At 45.0% G+C, this 21,293-nt stretch overlaps 1 protein-coding gene across 3 annotated transcripts in view; it reads right to left on the reverse strand.

Moving 5' to 3' along the window:
* The window catches only part of LSR (lipolysis stimulated lipoprotein receptor), a 624,987-nt gene that overhangs the window by 552,929 nt on the left and 50,765 nt on the right, over positions 1-21,293 (reverse strand). For all 3 annotated transcript variants that reach the window (XM_069611646.1, XM_069611644.1, XM_069611645.1), the window contains exon 2: positions 66-407. In XM_069611646.1, coding sequence (XP_069467747.1) covers positions 66-407 — 342 coding nt within the window. The remainder of the gene's footprint in view (positions 1-65; positions 408-21,293) is intronic.

The following is a 21,293-nucleotide window of genomic DNA, read 5'->3' on the forward strand; positions in this document are numbered from 1 at the left end:
TGTGAATGTAAACCAATACTCCTAAACTAATGAATTAAATGGTCAGCCATTAGGCGCATACGTACTGTTTGTGATGGTTATCCGGCGCCCCTGATAGAATTCACCAAGAGTGATAGCTGAGCCCTGTTTGGTAGCCACCACTCTCACAGTCCTACTGCTGTCCTGACACTCCACATACGGATTATATCCTGGGTTATTTGCCTGCAGCTGATTGTTGATTTGGGTGTCTTGGCTGGTTGGATTCAAAGCATCTGTAACCCGGTTCCTGCAATAAGATTTGTATTTCCACACAACGATGGGAGGCTGAGTCGCCGCAGTTTGAAAATTGCATTGTAGGGTGACGGGCTGAAACATTATCACCACGTTGAATGGATTCGGAATGGTGACCTGGACTGCACCAGAAGACTCTAAAACAAAAACACCAAAAATAAGATTATGAAAAGGCACACAGATTTTAGATGGAACTACTGGCAATTGTAAATGTGTACAGCTTCAAGGCAGGAAGGGAGCAAGGGAATACAATAGTCATTCTTAGGCCTTGAAGTTTCCAAATGATCCAACAAAGAAGCAACTAGCGCATTAGGCCTGATGGCATTTCTCCTAGAGCAAGTGCATGAAGTGTTTCAGGCGCAACCAGACTAGGGAGGGGAAACATACTAGGCCTAGTAAATTCAGATCATGGAAATTTACAGAGTGCAAGGGAGGGGGAACAAGTGTACCTAATCCAGCAGGTCTTAAGTAGTTTCCGGAATTTGAGGAACTCTGGCTCAAGTCGGAGAGAGGCTGTTCCAGAGGGAGGCACCTGCAGAGGATAAAGATCTACCGCCAAAATTCTGCTTGGAAAAACGGCTCACCAGCAAAGCGTTGGAGGGCTCTAGAAGGAGAGCATTTAGGAAGAGAGTGTTGTAGATAGATAGTGCAGCCCTGGCCCCAGAAAGCCGTTTGGACCCATGCAGAGTCTTGAATTTGTTCCTAGCAGCCACAGAGAGCCAATGGAGGGATTTCAGCACTGTTCAGATGCAGTCCCTAAGCTTAAGGCCAAGGATAAGTCTTGCGGTTCTGTTCGGGATGAGTTGTAGCAGACAGAATGGAAGTATCAAGATTGAGAAAGCGACTGTTGCAACAGTCAAGCCTATAGCGACCAGGGGTCTGGAAACGGTGAGCCTTTCGGGGGAAGGTGAGAAAATGTAAAATACCTCTGACGAGGTGCAGTTGGTATTGGGACTATTTTGGAGATGTAAGAAGGAGGAGAGTGTGGAGTCGAAAATGACGCCCATATTTTTTGCCTCACTGGCAGGTGGGGCGTCAAGCCAAGGGAGGCCGGCCAGTGAGAAATTGGGAAAGCGGGGTCAAAGGGTCCCAATGAGGATGATCTTGGTCTTACAGGCCTTGAGGCAGAGATCTTTAGCAGCACACCAAGAATGAATGACAGTCAGTGATGAGCGAGGAAGAGGCTGAGCGTATCCTGAGTGAGAGCTACGGGTCATCTGCATAAAGTTAAGAGTTGAAGGAAGAGATCCTGTGGGCCAGAGGAACCATGTAGACATTGAAGAACCAAGGAGCTAGGTTAGATCCCTGGGTGACGCCACAAGTAGAGAGTGATAGGAGAGAAAGGAAACAAGTTCCACCTGAGAAGGACCGTTCGAGAGAAAGAAGGCAAGCCACGCCAGGGCCAGACCTGTGATACCCAGGGTATCACGGAGACAGGAGATCAGGATGTTGCGGTTTACCGAATCAAAGGCAGACGAGAGATTGCGAGGGAGGACAGAAGGAGGTAGAATCAAGATTTGAGAGCAGGTCTTCACAAGAGCAGTTTTCGTGCGCCTCTGGAAGCTCTAAAGCCAGACTGATGGTCATGGAGACAACCAACAGATTCAGTGTGGAGGGTAAGCTGAGAGATAGATAGTTTCTCCAGGAGTTTGCCCAGGAAATGAGTGATAGAGATAGGGCGATAGGTTGCTGGCATAGAAGGGTCGGGCAGAGGATGTTTTGAACAGAGGGTGCACAAGAGTGTGCTTGAGAGAAGTGGGGAAAACTAGTGTGGAGAAGGAGGTTGAAAGAGAAAGACTGCAGACCAGACATTCAAAAGAAGAGTAGGCCCGAGTGGGAATGATGGAAACAGGGATACATTCAGGAAAGATCCGGGCTACTCCCTGTCCCAGCCCGTTAGGCCTGGGCAGAGAGAGGATCTTGTAGCCCTCAGGGAGAAGTGTCAAAACTCGTGATAGAGCGGTCCTTGAACCATGTCTCAGGCTAGGACATCGAGATCCAGGAGATCAAGGAGGTGGCCGATACCAGAGGAGTTCTTGACAGCAGAGCGAGAGTTAAGCGTGGAAACGTGGAGCATATTGCTGTTTTTAAAAGACTTACGGGGCGGGGCAGAGGGGATAGTGGTCCCCCCCCCAGTGAGCAGCTAGAGTGCCTGAGAGCTAGATGTAGGAAGAGGCAGAGGAGCCGAGGCTGACAAGAATGTCGGTGAGGGGAGTGTAGGCAAGGGACCCAGGACATTAGTTATCTTTCCAGCTCCAGGCTTGCTTTTCAAAACTACGGTCAGTGTCACTGCACTCCATCAGAGACGTTTAGATTGAGACAAGATGGATATTTTCCAGATAACTTCTTTACTTTGTAGTCGAGCAGCATAGGAACAATAATGCTAAATGTAGCAGGTGGGGAGACAGAGGACATGTATTCTAAATAAAAAAAGTAACTGTTATAAACCCGCCTCGTCGCAAAACGTTGCTGAAAATGTCCATGTACTTATTAGTAGGTGTTCTACTGTCGTGATATAAGCAGTACCCGATTGGATATGGAGTTTTGTGATGTCAGCATTATGTGATTGGTGTACAGTATGTGCTTTTTTTGACCAAGGCAGCCATTTTTTTTTTTCACTGAATCATGCAGTGCTCTACGGGCTGTCGTCATAGTGGGAAAAAACTGGCATCCAACTTAAAAGCTCTTGACATCCGGAGAAGTCTAGAATGCTACAGTTAAAAATCGATAATTCAGGCAGGTTATCCATGAGCAGTAGCTCAGTTAAACAGAGTTCAATTTGCAAGTCGTTCAGGTGGCTAGCATTCTAATATCTCCGATATAATGTGCCACACTTTTCTGAATTCATTTGTTAGTCCTCACTGACAGTTCGCATGATGCTACGTGCATTTCATCTCTCCCAATAGAATCCTGAGACGGACTTCTAGTATGGCACATTGGACTGCGACTTCCGGCACAATGAACATAAATGAAGCCTGAAGCTCGGCGCTCTAATGAGCGCTAAAGTAGAGTATGTCACCTGTTTTAAAGTGGTGAAAGCTCAAATACATTTTGCTTATGTGTATATAGTCTTTGTTAAAAGGTTTTGTGGCTTGAAGGACTGTCAGTAGAAGGGGTAACTTAACTGAAAAGTGGTGAAGTTTGAGAATAGCAAGGGCCATCCATTGAATAATCTGCCTCTTAACTGAAGCCCGACAGAATCTCCCCTGTAATGTTTAATCTGCCAGAGTCGAGTACATGAGAAAAAGAGTGCTGTATAACATACACACCCCATAAAGCACTGTGATTAGTGAGGGTGGAACATGTCCTACACTGTCTACAAGAGAGTAAGCTGCCACAGAACACTGTGGCCTGGAAGGTAAGTGCTGTGCAAAACGTCACCCATCTGTACATCACTGTAAGGCCAGGGGATATCTTGTATAAGGTGAAACCTTTGAGTCAAGCACTCTCCGGTTTTATGAAAGGTGATGTGAATCGCGTCTGTGGAGTGACGCGAAGCCTATGGTAGAGTGTGCTGTATAACAGAGCATCCTAAAAGCCATGCCAGCTACGAGAATAGAACAGCTTTCTAATCACTGTCCAGTCTGTAATTCACTGCCAAGTCTTTAGTGAAAGGTGTTGGGGGGGGAGGGAGGTGGTGTACGCTTGTGTGTGCAAGTACCTGGACATCGAATAGCAGTGTGTGGCAAATGTCTGATACTGATACACAAGCCAAAACTGTTGGCTTCGCCAATGCTTGCTGCCAGGAGCTCTGAGGTATGTTTTCGGTGCCTCACAGAAGTAAGCTTGAGATTTGTCAATATGGGGCATTCATTCCAAATCATCCACACACAGCTTTACCAACAAAACTTTACTTTGTTCCCTCGGAAAACTTGTCAGGCCGCATTGTTGGATGTGCTTTTGTTTTTTCTAGATTAAGGAGGCGGAAAATAATTCTAGCAAAGGGAAGGTATCCTCTTCAAAGATCCATTTCAAGATATAACCAATTTACACACGTTCATATTAAAAAGGCAACAGTATTTGAAAAGGATGGACAGAAAACAATTTTTTTTTTTTAAACTCTGGAAGTGTCAAAAGAGAGTCTACGTGGCTTCAACTGATGAGTTTTGACCAACAAATGTATCCGGATCCTGGCACCGTAATATTAAGGCACCCTTAAGGTCAACAAAACCCAGGCAGATTCACAACAAGTTGTGTGCCTTAGTACAAAAGAATTTCATTTGCAAAGGCTGCTCCCTCTGTCGCAGCCTCACCTGTAAAGCGAGCAAGTAAATAAAAGAAATCATGGAGTGTCCAATATCTTCCTTCTCACGAAGTAAGGCAGATTGGGACAGATTCCTCGCACTTGGTTTTCTTTTTGGAGAATGAATACTCGCATGCATAAGACTCCGTACAAAAGATGCTTAACCCATGTTAAAAACCCACAAATTATTTCAGATATGGGTATTCCTGTATTTGACCCAACAGAGGTTACCCAGCCCAGATAAAGAGAGTGGATGCTGTTTTGTACATGTGGCAAAATACCTGGGCATGAGATTGAGGAACTCCTAAAAGAAGACGAGAACAAACGGCCAGCAGAATGTCCCACGCATACTAAAGTCCAATTTTACCCCAGAGTTACACTCTTCAGTTTGTTACTTTTACGTTCAAATCAGGTAGAGAGACTCTAAAGGGGGTCTGGACAGAGTTCTAAAATTGTGCTATGATAAAAAGATACTGGACATCTGAAGCATTAAAAGCTTTTTGGCTGGGCTGAAGATTACAAGGGGAAAGATAAAAATGGGCCCAAAATGAATTTCTTCCTGGAGAACACTAATGCAGCTCTTGCTTGCAGACACAGAAAGGCATCCTCCTCCCCCTAGATTCAAAAGTGGTGGATTCCGCATCTAAAGAGCCAGATGCGCAAGCGAGGCCCCCTTGTTATTTTGAAATCGATTCTACAAAAATACCTACAAATGTGTGTGCCTCCATCCTTTCGTAAAGTCCAAGCATCTACAAAGATGATGCTTTGAGAAGAGGTTATTTGTGCAGGGTAATAAAAGTAGAGGTTGTTTCCTTTGCTAGGCATCAGAAAACCCTAGACAACACCGTCCTATTCAACCACCTGCTCAGGATTTTTCAATCCAACACCACCTTCATCAACTCAAGGTCCGATGCGCCAGACCAAACTTCAACAGAGGCTTCTAAAAACATGGCAAGAAGTCCTGGCCGTTGTCAGGATCCTCAGCAGGAATAAGAGGGCATTTTTGGTACATCACTCAAATGTAGGATTTTCCAGAGCACAGAAGGCATTTGTACAAACCCCTTTTCAGACGTCTCTTCCTATCCCTATTGGTGTTTTTACTAAGAAAGTGCCCAACTGGTGCATCAGGATGTTACAGTTACAAACTAAAGTGATTTTTCGGATTCCCATGGACACCCCTGGTTTTGTAAGCAAGATGTCCAGTGTGAAAAAGAAATTGCATGGCGGGTTCCAGTGGTCAACCTCAGAAGCTTCAGAATTCATGGATTGAAATCAATGGTACTCCTCTCCTGAGTGAGGCCCTGCTTGTAGAGGAACGGCTGGATCTCAAGGACGCCCACTCAGCGGTTGAAAATATAGTTTGTGGAGCAGGAGTTCAAGTAGCTCCTGGATAAGATTATCCTCCAACCAGGAGCTACTCATCATGGCCTAGATGTAATTAATGTCTAGGATTAATTCCAAGGACGGTGCTTAATTAATGGATATATTGAGTGCATAGGAAGACTAAAAGAATAGCAGATTGAAAAACATTTGTGTATAGGGATTGAACATTGAGAGATGCACACGCCATGGAATTTACTTTTCTTTCCCAAACTGTGGCATGCACACACAAAGCCACACTGTAAAGCCCTCTTTTTTTTATGTTGCCATGTCATTTGCTCTATTACTGAATGTTGTTGATTCTTCAGCCTCTTGCCATTCCTAATTGCATCCCTTTATACATTTCTTTCATGTCATTTGCATATATTTGTATTTAATAAGTGCTTTCAAACTGTTGATCATGATAAAACAAAAAAGGTACAAGAATAAGGCATGCATGGCACATCATCATTTCTTCCATCATGCCGTTACCTCTCGTCTAGTCAGAGAACTTTGCCGGTCCATCAATAACTCTGCCACTACATTACTGCATCAATCTCCGTTGTGGTTTCTTTACTGCCACAACATTTTTAAACACTGTGGCCATTTCTTTTCTGTTATGCCACCTGGCTCATTCTTCTAATTTTCACGCGGCTGCTCCCACAGAATGAAGAGCTTATGCATAATGGGACACAAATCTAACTTTCATATCAGCTGCACGCTGTCCCATTATGCTTTGAATGTCTTCTAGATGTTTCCGAGTACACCTTTTATACAAATACCCAGACACACAATCTCCGATAGGTGTGGTTATAGTGTGCCAGTCACTAGGAGCCAAAGTTAGCTCCCGGCAGTGTCACGCTAACCAGGCTCTCCTAGGCTATTAGCCAAAAGCTAAATAGCTCCCAGCAATTTCGAACCCTGCCTACTTGATCATTACTATTGCACTACCCCTACTAGGATCAAATCATTAGGGAAAACAAAATGGATATTTGCTTGCATCCGGCTTGGCTTGTTTTCAGTTCAGAGACATTCAGCTGATAATTTAGCTCGAGTTCATTCTATTAATATTCCAGTCAAAGCACACTGCCAAACTTCCCCTCCATACCAAAAACCATCATGAAGGACATCGGAGTTGCTTTGGCAGCTCAAATGATCTCAGAGTCTCTTTACAGAGGCAAGGACTGAGGTCCAATGGCGATTTGAAGCCAGTCTCTTAGTTTAGGGACTCCGTTGTGGACCACTCTCCACAGGGAGAAGATGAACTCCCCACGAGAGGAACCACCGCAATAAATCATCAGGAATTGAAAGGAGTCCCTTCCAGTAATGAGTCTAGCCAAGGATCAGTTGAATTGTTGCATTCTCCTGAAAATTGACATTTCAACAGTCAAACAAAGCAGACGGGACAGCCCCTGTTCAGGATTTCTGGGACTTCTGTCTGGACACATGGAGTGCAATTCAATTGGGACATCTCCCAGGATACATGTACAATCTAGTTGCCGACTGGAATTTCAGGAATCTTCGCCACTTCAGTATTTGGGGACTACAACTGAACATAGCGATCAGACTGTCTGGAAGGGTTTCCCAGAACCTTTCTTCGATGGTACCTACTAGACATAGATATGTTTGCAACCAGCATAAAACAACTCCACTGCAGTGTTATGGTCTGTCGAATGCCTTTCAGTAACATCTTCTTCACCGTCAGCGTCCTGGGACCTTGGAACTCCCCAAAGTTTATCGAACAGTTGTAGGAGCTTGAATCAATGGGGTGTGTGAAAATACTGGATCCTGTAATGGCAGTACATAGTCTTGCTTGCTCGACCAAGATAAAGCCTTTCACTATCAGCTTACAGATCAGCCATTTCTGCAGGAAAAAATATGCTGGATGGGGGCTCCGTTGGTTCTCATCTCCAGATAGGTCAACTAATAAAAAGGAATTAAAGTCCCCCAAGCCTCCTGGCACCAAAAATTTCTTTAGAATGTCAATTTAGTTCTCAATCTTTTCTTAACCTTGCGTTCTAATGACATTTTTTTCATTAAAACATTTTTTGAGATGCCAACCACATTTTTGTGCCTTGCTGCATTCAAAGGGGTTTCCATTTTAAGAGCTTTGGATGTTAAAAAGGACATCTTAACCCTCTGGTGGATTGTCTTGTTTCAATCTCACTAGATATACTAGAGAAGCGCCTGTCAATATTAATTTTTGCTTCTCCAAAGGAAAAAAATAAATAAAGTGCATGGATAATGTGTATAACAATACGAAAGCTGCAGCCTCTCTCAGAATTTCTAATGAATCAGAGGGGAGTGTGGCCAGCAGCCCACAACATGGCCGCTTGTCTGTGGCTCTCTATTGACATTACGTTTGCACCGCGACAACTAACCTCAGATTGCCCCTCCAAGAACACTGATCCATTTATGAAGCTCCACTTTGAAGTGACAGGAACAGCATGTCACGTAATGGTGGCCCTGTCTCCCCAAGCTAACAATGCGGTTTTTACCACAGTCTGGCTTGATGAACTTGCATAACTAGGATCGCTCTGGACGACTTGCTAATGGCTGGGTGGCCTTTCAGCGATGCCCTCCGTCGTGCAGGTTTTTCTTTGGCGGGCAGAGGCTTAATTACTGAAGCATCTGTGGTGTCCTGCCTCTAACCTCCCATTTTACACGCTTTACGAAACAGAGCAACGCCAGGTGTCGGCAACGACCCATATCAATGTCCACAGTCGATAAAATTTCCAAATAGACTTCGTAATAATTAATCAGTTGCCTTTATATAAAGCATGGATAGATAACACCCAAGATGGAGGAAAACTCTTGAAGATGGTGCCAAAGAGTTGATCGAATGCTGCCGCTATAATCCATTATTAGCCGCTATATATTTGTGGCTCTTAATATTGACAGTCCCCACTACCCACAGATTTGCCTGAATTCAGTTCATGTGATGCTTTGGTGGGTGCTGTAACGATCTCCAACTAAACTATTGCCCTTGTTTGAAAATGTTCAAAGGCTCTGTTGTCGTATAGCCATCAGTTAAGGGGAAAATATACTGCTAACGTAAACGTTTTATCGAAGACTAATTCACATGATGCTATAAGATATGCAACAAATTAAATGTAGCCTTTAGAGCCTTAGAAAGCCTTGTGGTGGAGCGTTGCGTCACGTTCACAAAACACTGCTCATGTTACGGTGGGGTTTAAAAATGCTTAGAAAAACACATTTGGGTTAATTTGCATACCCACAATGCCTTGCAGATGTGGCTCTGAACTGGAGGTGAACTTCTAGCGATGGCTACTAGGTGGCATTGCGGCATGTGGGGCTTGGTGAAAAGATCTTTTCAAGCCTTTCTATACCCACCATAATGTCATTGGTTGTGGGTGTGCATGTGTACACTTGGCAATTCTCAGTCTAATAATTATCAGTCTGCTTGTGAAGCTCCTCACTGTTCCCCGTCTGATAATCGTCCTTTTATTTATTTGGCCAATCATAACCTTATACACGCATATACACATAACATACAAGATAAAAAGAAGATGCACTTCCTAAACATACATATTTCTTAAAAAGGTCAAAACCTACAGTACAAAACATAAATAAGAATTCCACAAACAAAAAAAAAAATTCACCACATCTACCAATCCATTTCAACAGCTTTACACTCCTCACACATTGGTGCTTTGACCATGTCCCAGTTATCTCTTATTACTTGTAGGTAGAGTAGAAGATTGAGATGTACCCTTCTCCTTTGAAAGATCAACATTTTCTACAAAATATTAGCGATTCAAATATTTTGCCAAAAGTCTTGCTAATCGACTGGATATATTCAATCCTGATCAGATATGTTTTATTAAGGGAGAATATGAATCCTCTAATTGTCTACTTCTTTGCAAACTGTTAATAATTTGATCATTTATACACGCTGGGACCTGCAGACCTTAGTGTATTTGGGTGCCGATGGTATAATATCAAAGATCAACTCACAAAGTCACTGGAGGATCAGGGAAAAGAAAGTGTGCTTGTGGGCACTGCAGGAGGCTTTTGAGAGCACCACAGACACCTTGGCCCCACTTAAACTAATAAAAGGGATGGGAAAGGCATCGGCTCCCTGGTACTAACCGCAGTTACATTCCCTGGAGCTTGAATATAAACAAGCAGAACATACATGAACATTAAGTATCTAGAGGCAGATAATACCATAATGCACTAGTTACCGTAATGCCATCAAAGCTGCAAAAATATTGTATTTTTCAAACAGAGTACGATCTGTGCCAAATGACATGCATTACGCACCGTAATAGCATTTCTGATGATTGTATCTGCTTAGATTCACATGCTGTGCATATAGTCCGACATCCAGTGGTATTCGCAGAGTATTGCATCTTTCCCTCAAGACCGTAGACAAATTTCCCTGACCAGGTTCAAGGCATTAAATAAGCAGTGTTGTGGAGCAATTTGTTATGCAATTTTGTATGTTTGCTAATTAAATTGGCACCTGTGTAGCAAAGTTAGCCATTTAAGTTACCCAGTTCAATGAAAGCACAGCTCACCCTGCATTCCTCTCTTGCCTTCAAAGCTCTCTCCACCCTCTTTTCTCTGTTCAAGGCAAGTTCAAAGGGGTTAATGGAGAGAGAGAGGGCAACAGTAATCATCCCCTTCACTCATGTGCCAAAAGGCCTATGTGGGAGTGCTATGCACATTTTATTTTTAAAATAACTGCAAACCAGAAATAATCGGGATAATACTGTTATTAAGCTAACTGTATCCCGTGACAAAGACCAGTATGTGTTTTTTTTAGTCTTTCAATTCCTTTTCTAAAAATGTAATAGGTTACACAATGCATAATTACAGTATTACTAGTGTAAAACGCTGCATTGTCACCATGCTTTACAGTGAAGTGTATCTAAATCACAGTGTCAACTAGATTTCATTTTTTTGGGAAAGATGCATCATATTGACGAGTGGACACCTTTGAAAATGTACATGACCATGCAGCCAAATGCTTTGATGGCAAATCTAGTCCTGTGGCATTCTGGTTACATACAGCTTGCAACTGTTGTTTAACCCAGGAGCTGATCCCATACTCCTTGACATTCCATCTTACCATAGTTTATACCCGTTACCCTGAAAGTGAAATGGCTGCAAACTACAATATTCTGCCTAGTTTGCCCAGTTCTCTGCCTGCTATGCCATCCACTCTGCTTAGTCTTTTACATAATGACTACACAAAGCTAGCTTGATATCTACTTAAAGTAGCGATCAATAGTTTCATCCAGTCTGTACATCTACAGACCTACTACAAAACTGTACACTGTAGTTGGCCCCCAGAACTCACTTTGCCCTATGATTATGATTGCATTATAGATTTGCACCTGCAGTAGAGAGCTGCCCAAACAGTTTTAAGAGGCTCGTCATCAGCTAACCTTTTTACAGACACTCATCCAGGGCTTGCAAAGTATGTTCGCCAACTCGCATAGTCGAGTAGATTTTAAGAAAGGTCAGTACCATTTGCAGGGGGTGTTGGAAACTTCTATTTAAACTTTACTTTGTTTGCAGTAAATGTCAAATACAAGTTGCCACACTGTGCATTGCTGGCCTCTGGGTTGCAGCAGTGTGCCAAACTAAAGGGGGTTTGTGTTGACATGCACCATTTTACAGAAAGAATCTGCAAGGCCTGACTTATCCCACTAATATCCTACTTCAGCGGTATGCAACTGCTGTATTGTTGCTCATTTTATATCTTGGGTACAAGTATCTTCTGGTGGCATTAAACACATTAGTAGAAAATTGCTAATCAAATGGGTTTGTTTGATAATCAAGAAAATATTTAATTAGCAAACTAATCCATTTTTGAAAACTAATTTATGCCTTGAAGTTATCCAGAGACCGTTCCCCTTGGAGCGGTTCTGCGGGTACCTGGAGGCATAATCTGGGCATTGCGCGTTCTCCAGAGTTGCTAACAGGTCAATCTCTGGGAAGCCCCAGTCTGCGAAGACGATCAGTACAATGTCTTCGTGTAATTGCCACTCGTACTCTACGCATAGTGGGAAGTCTCTGCTGAGTATGTCAGCCAGAAGATTTAGTTTCCCCGGAACGTGTTGCGACAAGAGGAACATCTTGTATTCGAGAGCCCATTTCCATATGTTCTGTGACAGTTTGGATAGCCCCGGAGAGGGTGTGCCCCCTTGTTTAGGTAATACATGGCCGTAGTACTGTCCGTGAGGACTAGGTCTGTCTTCCCATGGAGGTGCGTTTGGAAAGCCTTTAGGGCCTTGAATACTGCTAGCAGTTTCAAGCGGTTTATGTGGTTGGTCGCTACCGCTGGGGATCACACGCCGTGCACAGTCTGATGGAGGTGAGCCCGCCCGCTCCAACCCAGTCAGATGCGTCCATGGGGAAAGTGGCTCCTACTGCGGGGGTGGTGAAGGTCTTCCCCTGCACAAGGTTCTCCCTTGACCACCACTGCAGTGACTGAACGAGGGCTGCCGAGACAACCACTAGATTGTCCCATTGTCTGCTGGCCTGACACCATTGGTTCGAGAGCCACTCTTGCATGGGGCCCATGCGCAGACATGCGTGTGGAACTAGGTAGATGCAGGAGGCCATCATCCCCCAACAGTCGCATGGCTTTGTTTTGCATACGGCCACCTCGCGGCTACATAGCGAGGTATCTGGAACAACATGTTCTGAACCCTCTAGTTGGAGGGATAGACAAGGTCGTATTTGGTCCGAATTAGAGCCCCCAGAAACTGTTTCACTTGGCTGGGGTCTAGGCTGGACTTCTCTCATTTATCGAGAACCCTAGACTGAAGGAGATCTACCATCTTCTGGTTATTTGTTAGGCATGTTCCATACAAATCCCATGTTAGTAGCCAGAGTTAAGGGTAGACTGGGATGGATTGTCTGCACAGGCGAGCAGCTACTACCGCCAGTACCTTAGTGAACACCTGTGGATCCGAGGCAATGCCGAAGGGAAGAACCTTTAACTGACCTCCATCTTGAACCTTAGGTACTTTCTGTGCGCTGGCAACATTGAAATATTAAAGTATGCATCTTTCATATCCAATGTTGCCATGTAATCCCCTGCACCAGCAGTGGGACTACTTCCTGCAATGTTGTCATTCTGAACTTTTGCGGTTTGACATACTTGTTCACTGGGCGCAAGTCTAATACCGGGAGCATGGCGAGATCCTTTTTGGGTACAAGGAAGTACACTTAATAAATACCTTTGTTTACCTGGTGAATGGGGACGATTTCTATGGCCCTCTTTTCCCGAAGGATCTGCACCTCTTCCAGGAGGATTTGCAGGTGAGCTGGTGATAAGTGTCTGCTCTTTGGTGGATGGCATCGAGATGGCCGCTGGAACTCGATACAATAACCGTGGGTGACGGTCTTGAGCTGGTCTGAAGTGATCCCCTCCCATGCGTGAATGAATGAGGTCAACCGTCCCCGACCAGGGAGGAACAGGAGGGAACCCAGCATGGCGAGTCATTTTGATGCGGAGGCCGGGGAGCCTATTAGTGCGAGGAACTTTGTTTCCTGCTGATCTCAACATCCATCTCTGGGGCAATAGATCATTGTAATGCTTTATTGTTGGCGTAGCACAAATATCATGTTAATCGTCTCAAGTTCTACAGAATTCAGCCATGAGGTTGGCAATTAATTCACCCAAATCGGTTTATGCCTCCCCACTGCTTAGAAAACTGCATTGCCTTCCGGACGATTGCAGAATTAAATTCAAGACCCTGTGCCTAGTACATCAATCCTACTATGGCAAAGGTGCCAGGTACCTCCAGAAAAAGCTTTGTAGGTACAAAATCTCGAGTACTGCGTTCTGTGGGCAAGCTCTTTAACTGTCCCTCGATTTCAAAAGAGTACGGTGGGCACCTGCGTCTTTTCAATGGCAGCACCAAAACTGGAATAGCCTCCCTTTGCCTCTTCAGGCAAACTGAAGGTTACCCAGCATTTAGGGAATTATTAAAAATCTCTTTTTTCCGACTAGTGGCTTGTTACCTGGGTGCCTTCACTTCATATCAATATTCCTCTGCCGTCTTTGCTTTGCGCCAGGATACCTCATTGGGTCAGTCGTGCTATACAAGTTTACATACCATAATATAAATTATAGAGTGTCCTGCTACGATCACTGTGATCTGAACAACCAACACTGATCTGAACTAAAGGAGCCTAAGCGTAGATCCTTGTACAAACAGGAAGGTTTTTAATCCTTTGCGGAACAAAAGAATTTCATTAGGAGGTACGAAGTTCCAAAGGAATTCCAGGGCCATAAACCACAAAGCGTAGGTTACCTCTTGAAAAACAGCGGGAAGGAGGAATGCAGAGTAAGGGTACCAGTTAAGCTTCTGGGCTAAAGAGGGAAGAGCAAGCAAAAAGCACTAGCAAGGTGGAGCCTGCTAAAACTGTTAAATGTTGCATGCTGTGGCTGTACAATATCTCCCAAAGTGTAGCTGAATTACTGAAGGTGGAGTCCTCTCCAGCCAGATGTTGAAATCTCCCAAAAGTAACATTTGCTGGTATCCGATACCCTTATTGGATTAAAAAGAGGTCCAAATTAGACAGAATCTTATTTGCAGGACAAGGTCTATATCCAAGAATAATTTTGCATGAAGCCATAGGGGAGACCCACATGGTAAGGTAACCCATGCAGCCCTTTAAATACCAAATAAAGGATTTAAAACGCAATTCTTTCTTTCATGGTCGCCAATGAAGGGACTTACGCAACGATGAAAATGTGGGAGAATTTGGACACTTTGGAAATTCACCCGACGCATTCTGGCCCTTCTGAAGCCTGATCATTTGTGGCGGTTTATGTAAACCAGATGAGAATGGACAAGGGCTCCCACTCAATGGTGATCCTTTTGAAATATGTGTAGCAGAGCCAGGCATAGTAACGGGAGGGGGGAAGACAGCTGACAGAACAATGGCACCAACCTGGATTTAACTATCAGGGTTTGCTTGCCAGATGCAGCCCATGTTTTGTAGTTCTGCGACTTAGTTGAATTTTGACCCCAGAATCTAAGAAAGGAGCGTGCTGGAGGGTGTTGGGGGGGACACTTCAGCATGTCGGCTACCAAATGTTCAGGTTCCAAGAAGGCTGCTTCAAAACGTAGTCTTAAGCTGCAGTCATTTTTGGGACATCCATCAGACATTGACCAACTCCAAGTAGCCTCCTTAAAATTGCTGAACTTTATAAAAACCAGCAGATCTTCAGCACATAAACTATGTTTAGCTCGAACTTCGTAAAAATATTCATTAAATGAATCATATTCAAAAGTACCGATGGGAGAGCCCTGAGGAACTCCATGGCTGACTGGAAGTGTGGACAGAGCCCTACCATATATATATTACCTGTTGCTGGCGATTCATCAGGAAATAGGTGAACCATGACACAGCAGTTTATGAAACTCCACTTACTTCCTTTAAACAATATAGCAAAATATTGTGGACAAACGCTGCTGAAAGGTCAAGCATCACCAGGAGAGGTCACCATTGTCGGCCCATGCCAGAATGTCATCCCAGACCGAATTCAGTGCTGTTTCCATCCCGTGCCTTGGGCGGAAGCCCAACTGATAAGTAGCAATGAGGGCATGTTTTTTCACAACATAATGCCTGAAGCTGGGAAGTCATCATTTTCTCAAGAATTTTTGGCGGCAATGTCAGTCCCTCAACGAGGCGGTAATTTAGCACATTGGTTGGATTTTTTTCAGGAGGGGGGAAATAGTTGAGCGATTCAGCTTGGAAGGAATTATTCTTGGAGATAAAGAAAGATTAAAAAACATGCAGTGCATATATTCGGGTGCATGCATTCGGTTGCATAATTCTGGGCAGCACAGGCAGGAGGGCGAAAGGGTTTGATTCCTTTTATTAAAAAAAAATAGGCTCAAGGCCATCAGATACAAAATTTAAATCAAATTTTGGAGGTGGTTGGGGAAGTGGGCAATGGAGCCTTACAGGGAGAGATGTTATTGGGCGTAATAAAAACTGCTTTCAAGTTAGAGTCGATGGTTTCCTGAATCGTCTCGATTTTATTGATGTAGTAAAGTAAAGAGCACTAGACTATATAGATCACTGCGCTGATCATATTTGTTAATTAATTGATCCTGCTGCCGGCGTGAGGTTCTTAGGAAATGGTGCTCATAAGTCTCAACAAATTTACTGCAAGTTGGGTTAAGAACCAAGGTCACTGGATTTATTTGGTGAAAATTATTAACATGAATATTGAGAAGTCTTTGTAACTGGTTTATTTCCCTCAAGCGGGAAAGTAATTTATTGGCACAGTTGAAGCTTAGTTCTTAACCCAACTCATATTAAAAGCATTAGCTTGCGCTACATAGGGTGTAAGCGCCCTTGATACACACCTAGGGTGAAATATCTCGGCAATGACAGTTAACAGTTCTCTCGTGGCCCATATGTGAATTTCCCAGAGGAACTTAGCTTCAGTTTCAAAGATCGCCACCATGTAAAAAAAAAAAAAAAAAATTCCAGAATTGTTTTTCATTTATTTTCAACATGGTGGTGTTCCGTTTCCTTCTCTGCAGGGTCTTTATGCATGGCAAATACCATGGGTTGGATACATTTTTTTTCTTTTTGGTGCTCTCTCAACTAGAGGGGCATTACTACAAATGGGAGTCTAAATCCCCTTTCCCAAGTCAAAGTAGCCAGTACAGTTCAAAGACGGGTTGCGTTCAGCCAGGGACTTAGCCAACTGTGGGCCTGGAATGGCTTGCAAATACTTCAGCCTTCAGTAAGTAAATTATGTAGTTACCAAGGTCCTACTAGTAAGCTCATCAGGAAGAGGTGTAAAACAGACTGATGAAGTTGTCTCAACAGGCAACTGCATCCATCTGTGAAACAGTAACCCTATACCGCAGAACAAAATGGGGTTGAGGCAGGGACCATCAGAATGGGTAATGTGAAAAGGTTGCGTGTTGTGGCTGCACAATATCTCCCCTAGAGTAGTTGATTCACTCAAGGAGGCATCCTCCAACCAGATGTTGAAATCTCTCATTTGCTGGTATCTGACGCCATCATTGGATACAAGGATGTCCAAATTACAAAGGAACTTATTCGTGGGACCAGGAGGTCTCCAGATGTTCAGGTAACCCACCTGAGCCGAGTCATCCCAACCATGGGGATGAAGCGCTGAGATGCTCAAGCTTTATCTGTAGAGAACAGCAATTTCCCCTCTTTCACAGTGAAACATATAGCTTGGATTAAGAATCCAGGGGGTGGGGGGGGGGGTAAATGAGAGTGACAGATAACTTCTGAAGCCTCATTAAACCATGTTTCGGTAAGGAGTAGCATATCAAGACAATTTGTTGATCAGATTAAATGGTAAAGAAGGTGTCGGACACCGTCCCCTCTGTAGCATTAGATGCAGAAAAAGCACTGTCATATTTCTTGGCCCTTTATGTTTGAATCTCTCAACTGGCATGGTTTTGATGACATTTTTAGAATTGATTTAAAAAAGTCCATTTACTTCTACCTCTTCACGTAGTTTCACGGATGGTGCAACGTCCTCATGTTCCCCCATTCTGAGAGTGCCTCATCAGGGATGCTCTTTATCTGCTTTATGGTCTGTTCTAGCCTTCTGTCGTTAAGGCATCAGCATTTGCAGATGACTTTCTTCTACATTTTAAATCATTCTACTTGGTGGTGGCTTTGTTACTGTTGGCACACGGCCAAGAAACACCTGCTGGGCAACCAATATGGACTCCGCAATGGTGAATGTGACAATTGCCTTCCCGGACATGGCATGCCAAGATTACAATGGTGGTGGGAAAATGTCCAATGGCCATGGAGAACCGGCGCACCGATGTGGCATTGCTCTCCCGCTGCAGCCTCGCCTCCTCCCGCTGTCTTTCCACAAGCTGCGTTAGCATGGCCTGCTGATCCTCCATCCGCTACATGCAGGCACTCATCTCTGCCATGGAGGGCGTTGGTTACTTCATGGGACTATGCATTGAGGGGGGGGTCTGAATTGTAGGTTGGGGAGGGATGACAGGTCATCCATGTTGTCCCCCTCACCTTGTCCTAGTTCAGCCTGCATGTCTGTCTGTGGCACTGTCGTCACTGCATGCAGCCTCCTCCGCAGTGCAGATTGTCTCCAGGATGAGATCTGCGGCCATGGTGTGTGGGTGTGCCACTTGTGTGGCGGCAGGCAGCATGGGGATGGTGACGTCGGCTGGTGCATCCGTGCTAGATGCAGCTGGTGCCTCTGTTCGGAGCAGCTTGCCTCATCCTCCTGGGCAGGGGTGCTGCATTGGCTATGTGCAGGTTGACGTTGCCTCACCTGTTGGGCATTGTTGCTGTCACTTGACATGGCTGTGGGGATACAGAGGGAATGCTGTTATTTGGTTATTTGTGTGCTGCTACTTGATGGGTCCATCACATGCATCAAACTGGACGATCAGTGAGCACTTGCATGTACACACATATGACTGTTGATGCACTCAGGTGTATGTGTCTCTGCTTGTACGCAGTTATGCACTGTGTGCATGTCCAGGGGCCATGTATTGGGGGTGTTGCTTCTCATCTGGGTTATCAGCGGGTCCATTGGGCCACCCCTGCCCTGACTGGGGGGGGGGAAGGGGAGAGGGGGTCCATTGGGTCACTCCTGGGGTCCACTCACACTCATGGCGTTGTACTCTGTGCACTTATCGCCATCTGCAGGTGGGCTCACACCTGCCTCTGCGTCACCAATGCCGTGTCTGCCCTCAAGGTGGAGGACACTGCTGCAGCGCTCCTCCCACGACTGCAGTTCAGTGGGGATGCAGGGCCTCCACCAGTGTCAGTGCTGTGCTGGAGGTGTGCAGCGCACTCTGAGCCTGAGGTCATCCCACCTCTTGTGGCAGTCCTTTACGCTGTGTGTTGTCACCGACTGCTGTGCACTTGCATGCTGCTTCAGCCCACACCTCCTTACGGCGTTGCTGTGTGGCGCGCCGCTAGTCTGCGCTGAAAAGCATTCCGCATGCTGCACTATATGGTCCACAAGCACTGTCGGCTCTGCCTCACTGAAGCGCTGCTTTTGCTGTCTTCGTGCTGGGACCCTGGGTGCCAAGGTGATTGATGGTTTTTGCTGCTCAGGGAGGTGATCTGGCCTGTGGTGTCTGAGGATGGCAGTGGATTGTGGTTTAAATAATGGCCGCCTATGTTTCCGGTTTTCGCGGTCATGGTATTTCCGCTTCCAGTGATTCCGTGTCCGTGACGACAGGGGGCAGCCACGGGTTTTGCACTGCTTTTTGTGGCGGAATGTCAGTTTGCGTGAGTGTTTACGTGGCGACGGTGACACCGTTTCCGCGTTTGTGTGGTGCGCACGACAAGCCATAATCTGCTTTGGGGACACGGAAACTGTCACCATAGTCACGGAATCATCGCATTCCGGACCGGCTGACCCGTAATGAGGCCCATTGTCTACATTTCTTGAATACGAGATAACTGATGCCTTTCCAGAAAAATACATTTATTGAATTCTCTCATGTCCACACAAATCCTTATTTTGTCGGGACTCAGCATCTTCTGCACAACAAGTACAGAACTGTCCGAGTTTTATCGGATGGACAAATCCCTGTAAACATCCTAGAAACACTTTGTCCATCAGATATCTGCTGTCAGGTGAACGGTCAGACAGTACAGCATCTTCAGCATTAGGATCTCGACTTGCGTAGCCACTCTCTTTGACACAAACCTCGCCAGTGGTGTTTCTCCCCTTGAAGCATAGAATCGCACATTTTCACGCCGCCATATGCCAACCTCATTAAGGTATTGAAGTCCTAATCTTTCCCATTCGTTCCTTGGCATCAAAGTGTACTTAGACTGGAATAGATCATCATTGTAACACCATTGATGGAAATATGGGCCTCTGGCTATCCAGTATCTTCATCATCATCATCAACCACCACCAATGAAACACTCTTCTCCCTCATCACTATAGTTGCTGCCAATCCAGTGTGCAAGTTTTCTTGCTGAGACAGCACCTTGATAGGTGTCCCTTACCTCTGCAAATTCTACAAAAGAGCCATAAAGCTGGGCAATCTGGATCGTCAGCCCAGTGCGATGTGATGTCGCAACTTTATCGCCGCCTTGGGCTGCTACGCCTTCTCGCTTGAGAGTTCATCTTCCCCTTGAGTCTTCACTACCTCATCTTCCCCCGAAATATTTTCCTCTCCTGAAAATTGCTGCTGTTCACAACCACTACTGCTTCAGTCAGGATAACCGCGGTCATTGTTTGGGTTGGTACTTCAGTCTTTATGGCCATTTCTTAGAATCTGTTTTCCAGCACTTCAAAACACTTTAGCACTTCTACATTGCAACATGAATTGTTCCCTAAGACTTTCATCCAATTGTTGGTTGAATTTGCAGGTGCTAGCAAGTTCTGAGCCATGTAATATACTGTTCCACATTCCCCTTCCCGTGTTCGCTTGCGTAACTTGCAGCATTTCAAAATTGTGCTTTTTTTCCTTTTCATAGTGTTTTGACGGATCTCAGATTGATTGATTCATTCATTCATTCATTCATTCATTCCTTCATTCATTCATGTCTGTACTTTGCTCTTCTGGAAGGTCCGGCAGGTCATGGAACTGCCGGTTGCCCAATTTCGGTTAAGTAAAATGCTGGCGGTAGGACACTGGAGAGCTAGGTCTCCAGCACCCCTTTGAGAGAACGTGCTCGCCCAAATGTTTCTATTGTTTGGTTACTCCAACTTCTAAATGGCCAGAATATGGCATGATGAAGTCCAAGAACTTTTGTAATCTCAGTATTTGCGCCTCCAAGAAATCTTTACCCTTTAATTTCCTTTTTTCATATAAATACAGGCACGGGGAAGAGGATAGCTGCACACCGGTGATTACAAAGAAACAACAACGTAGGGGCATGCCTACCTCCCAGAGTCAATCCTTGCTCCGACCCAACCGAGCAGAGCGCTTGCAAGCTCCGCCATCGAGCTGTATGCTTCATTCTGCCTTTATTTTTAAATCCAAATGTGATTACGGACTCAAATTATTTTTACAAATGAATGGCCACATACCAGGTCATAGCCGGGCCTGGGGGAAGGCAGTCATCGGGAAAACCGCACGGCTCACTTCGGCAGCACGATTCCTGTTCTTACAGGTCTCCAATCTGCAGTGTACAGATTGTTAAAGAGATGTGAAGGATATGGAAGGTAGTATTTATTTAGTGAAGTAGTAGAAGATCCCTGCCGGCTCAGGCTCTCTCCTCAGGCTCCAAATGTCATCTGGCCTTCCCAGTATTCCATGCTAGAACTCTTCAAGACCTGGGAGTCTCGTGCATGCAGCCAGTCAGCTCTACAAACTGCCCTCTGGATGTACCTTTGCAATAATTGCATTTACTGGCAAAGATCTCGTTAGAGCAACTTATGGGTCCCGTTCTACTGGTTATTCTACATTTCCGG

The sequence above is a fragment of the Ambystoma mexicanum genome, chromosome 8, assembly GCF_040938575.1.
Source record: "Ambystoma mexicanum isolate Mex_15411 chromosome 8, UKY_AmexF1_1, whole genome shotgun sequence".
Classification (NCBI taxonomy): domain Eukaryota; kingdom Metazoa; phylum Chordata; class Amphibia; order Caudata; family Ambystomatidae; genus Ambystoma; species Ambystoma mexicanum.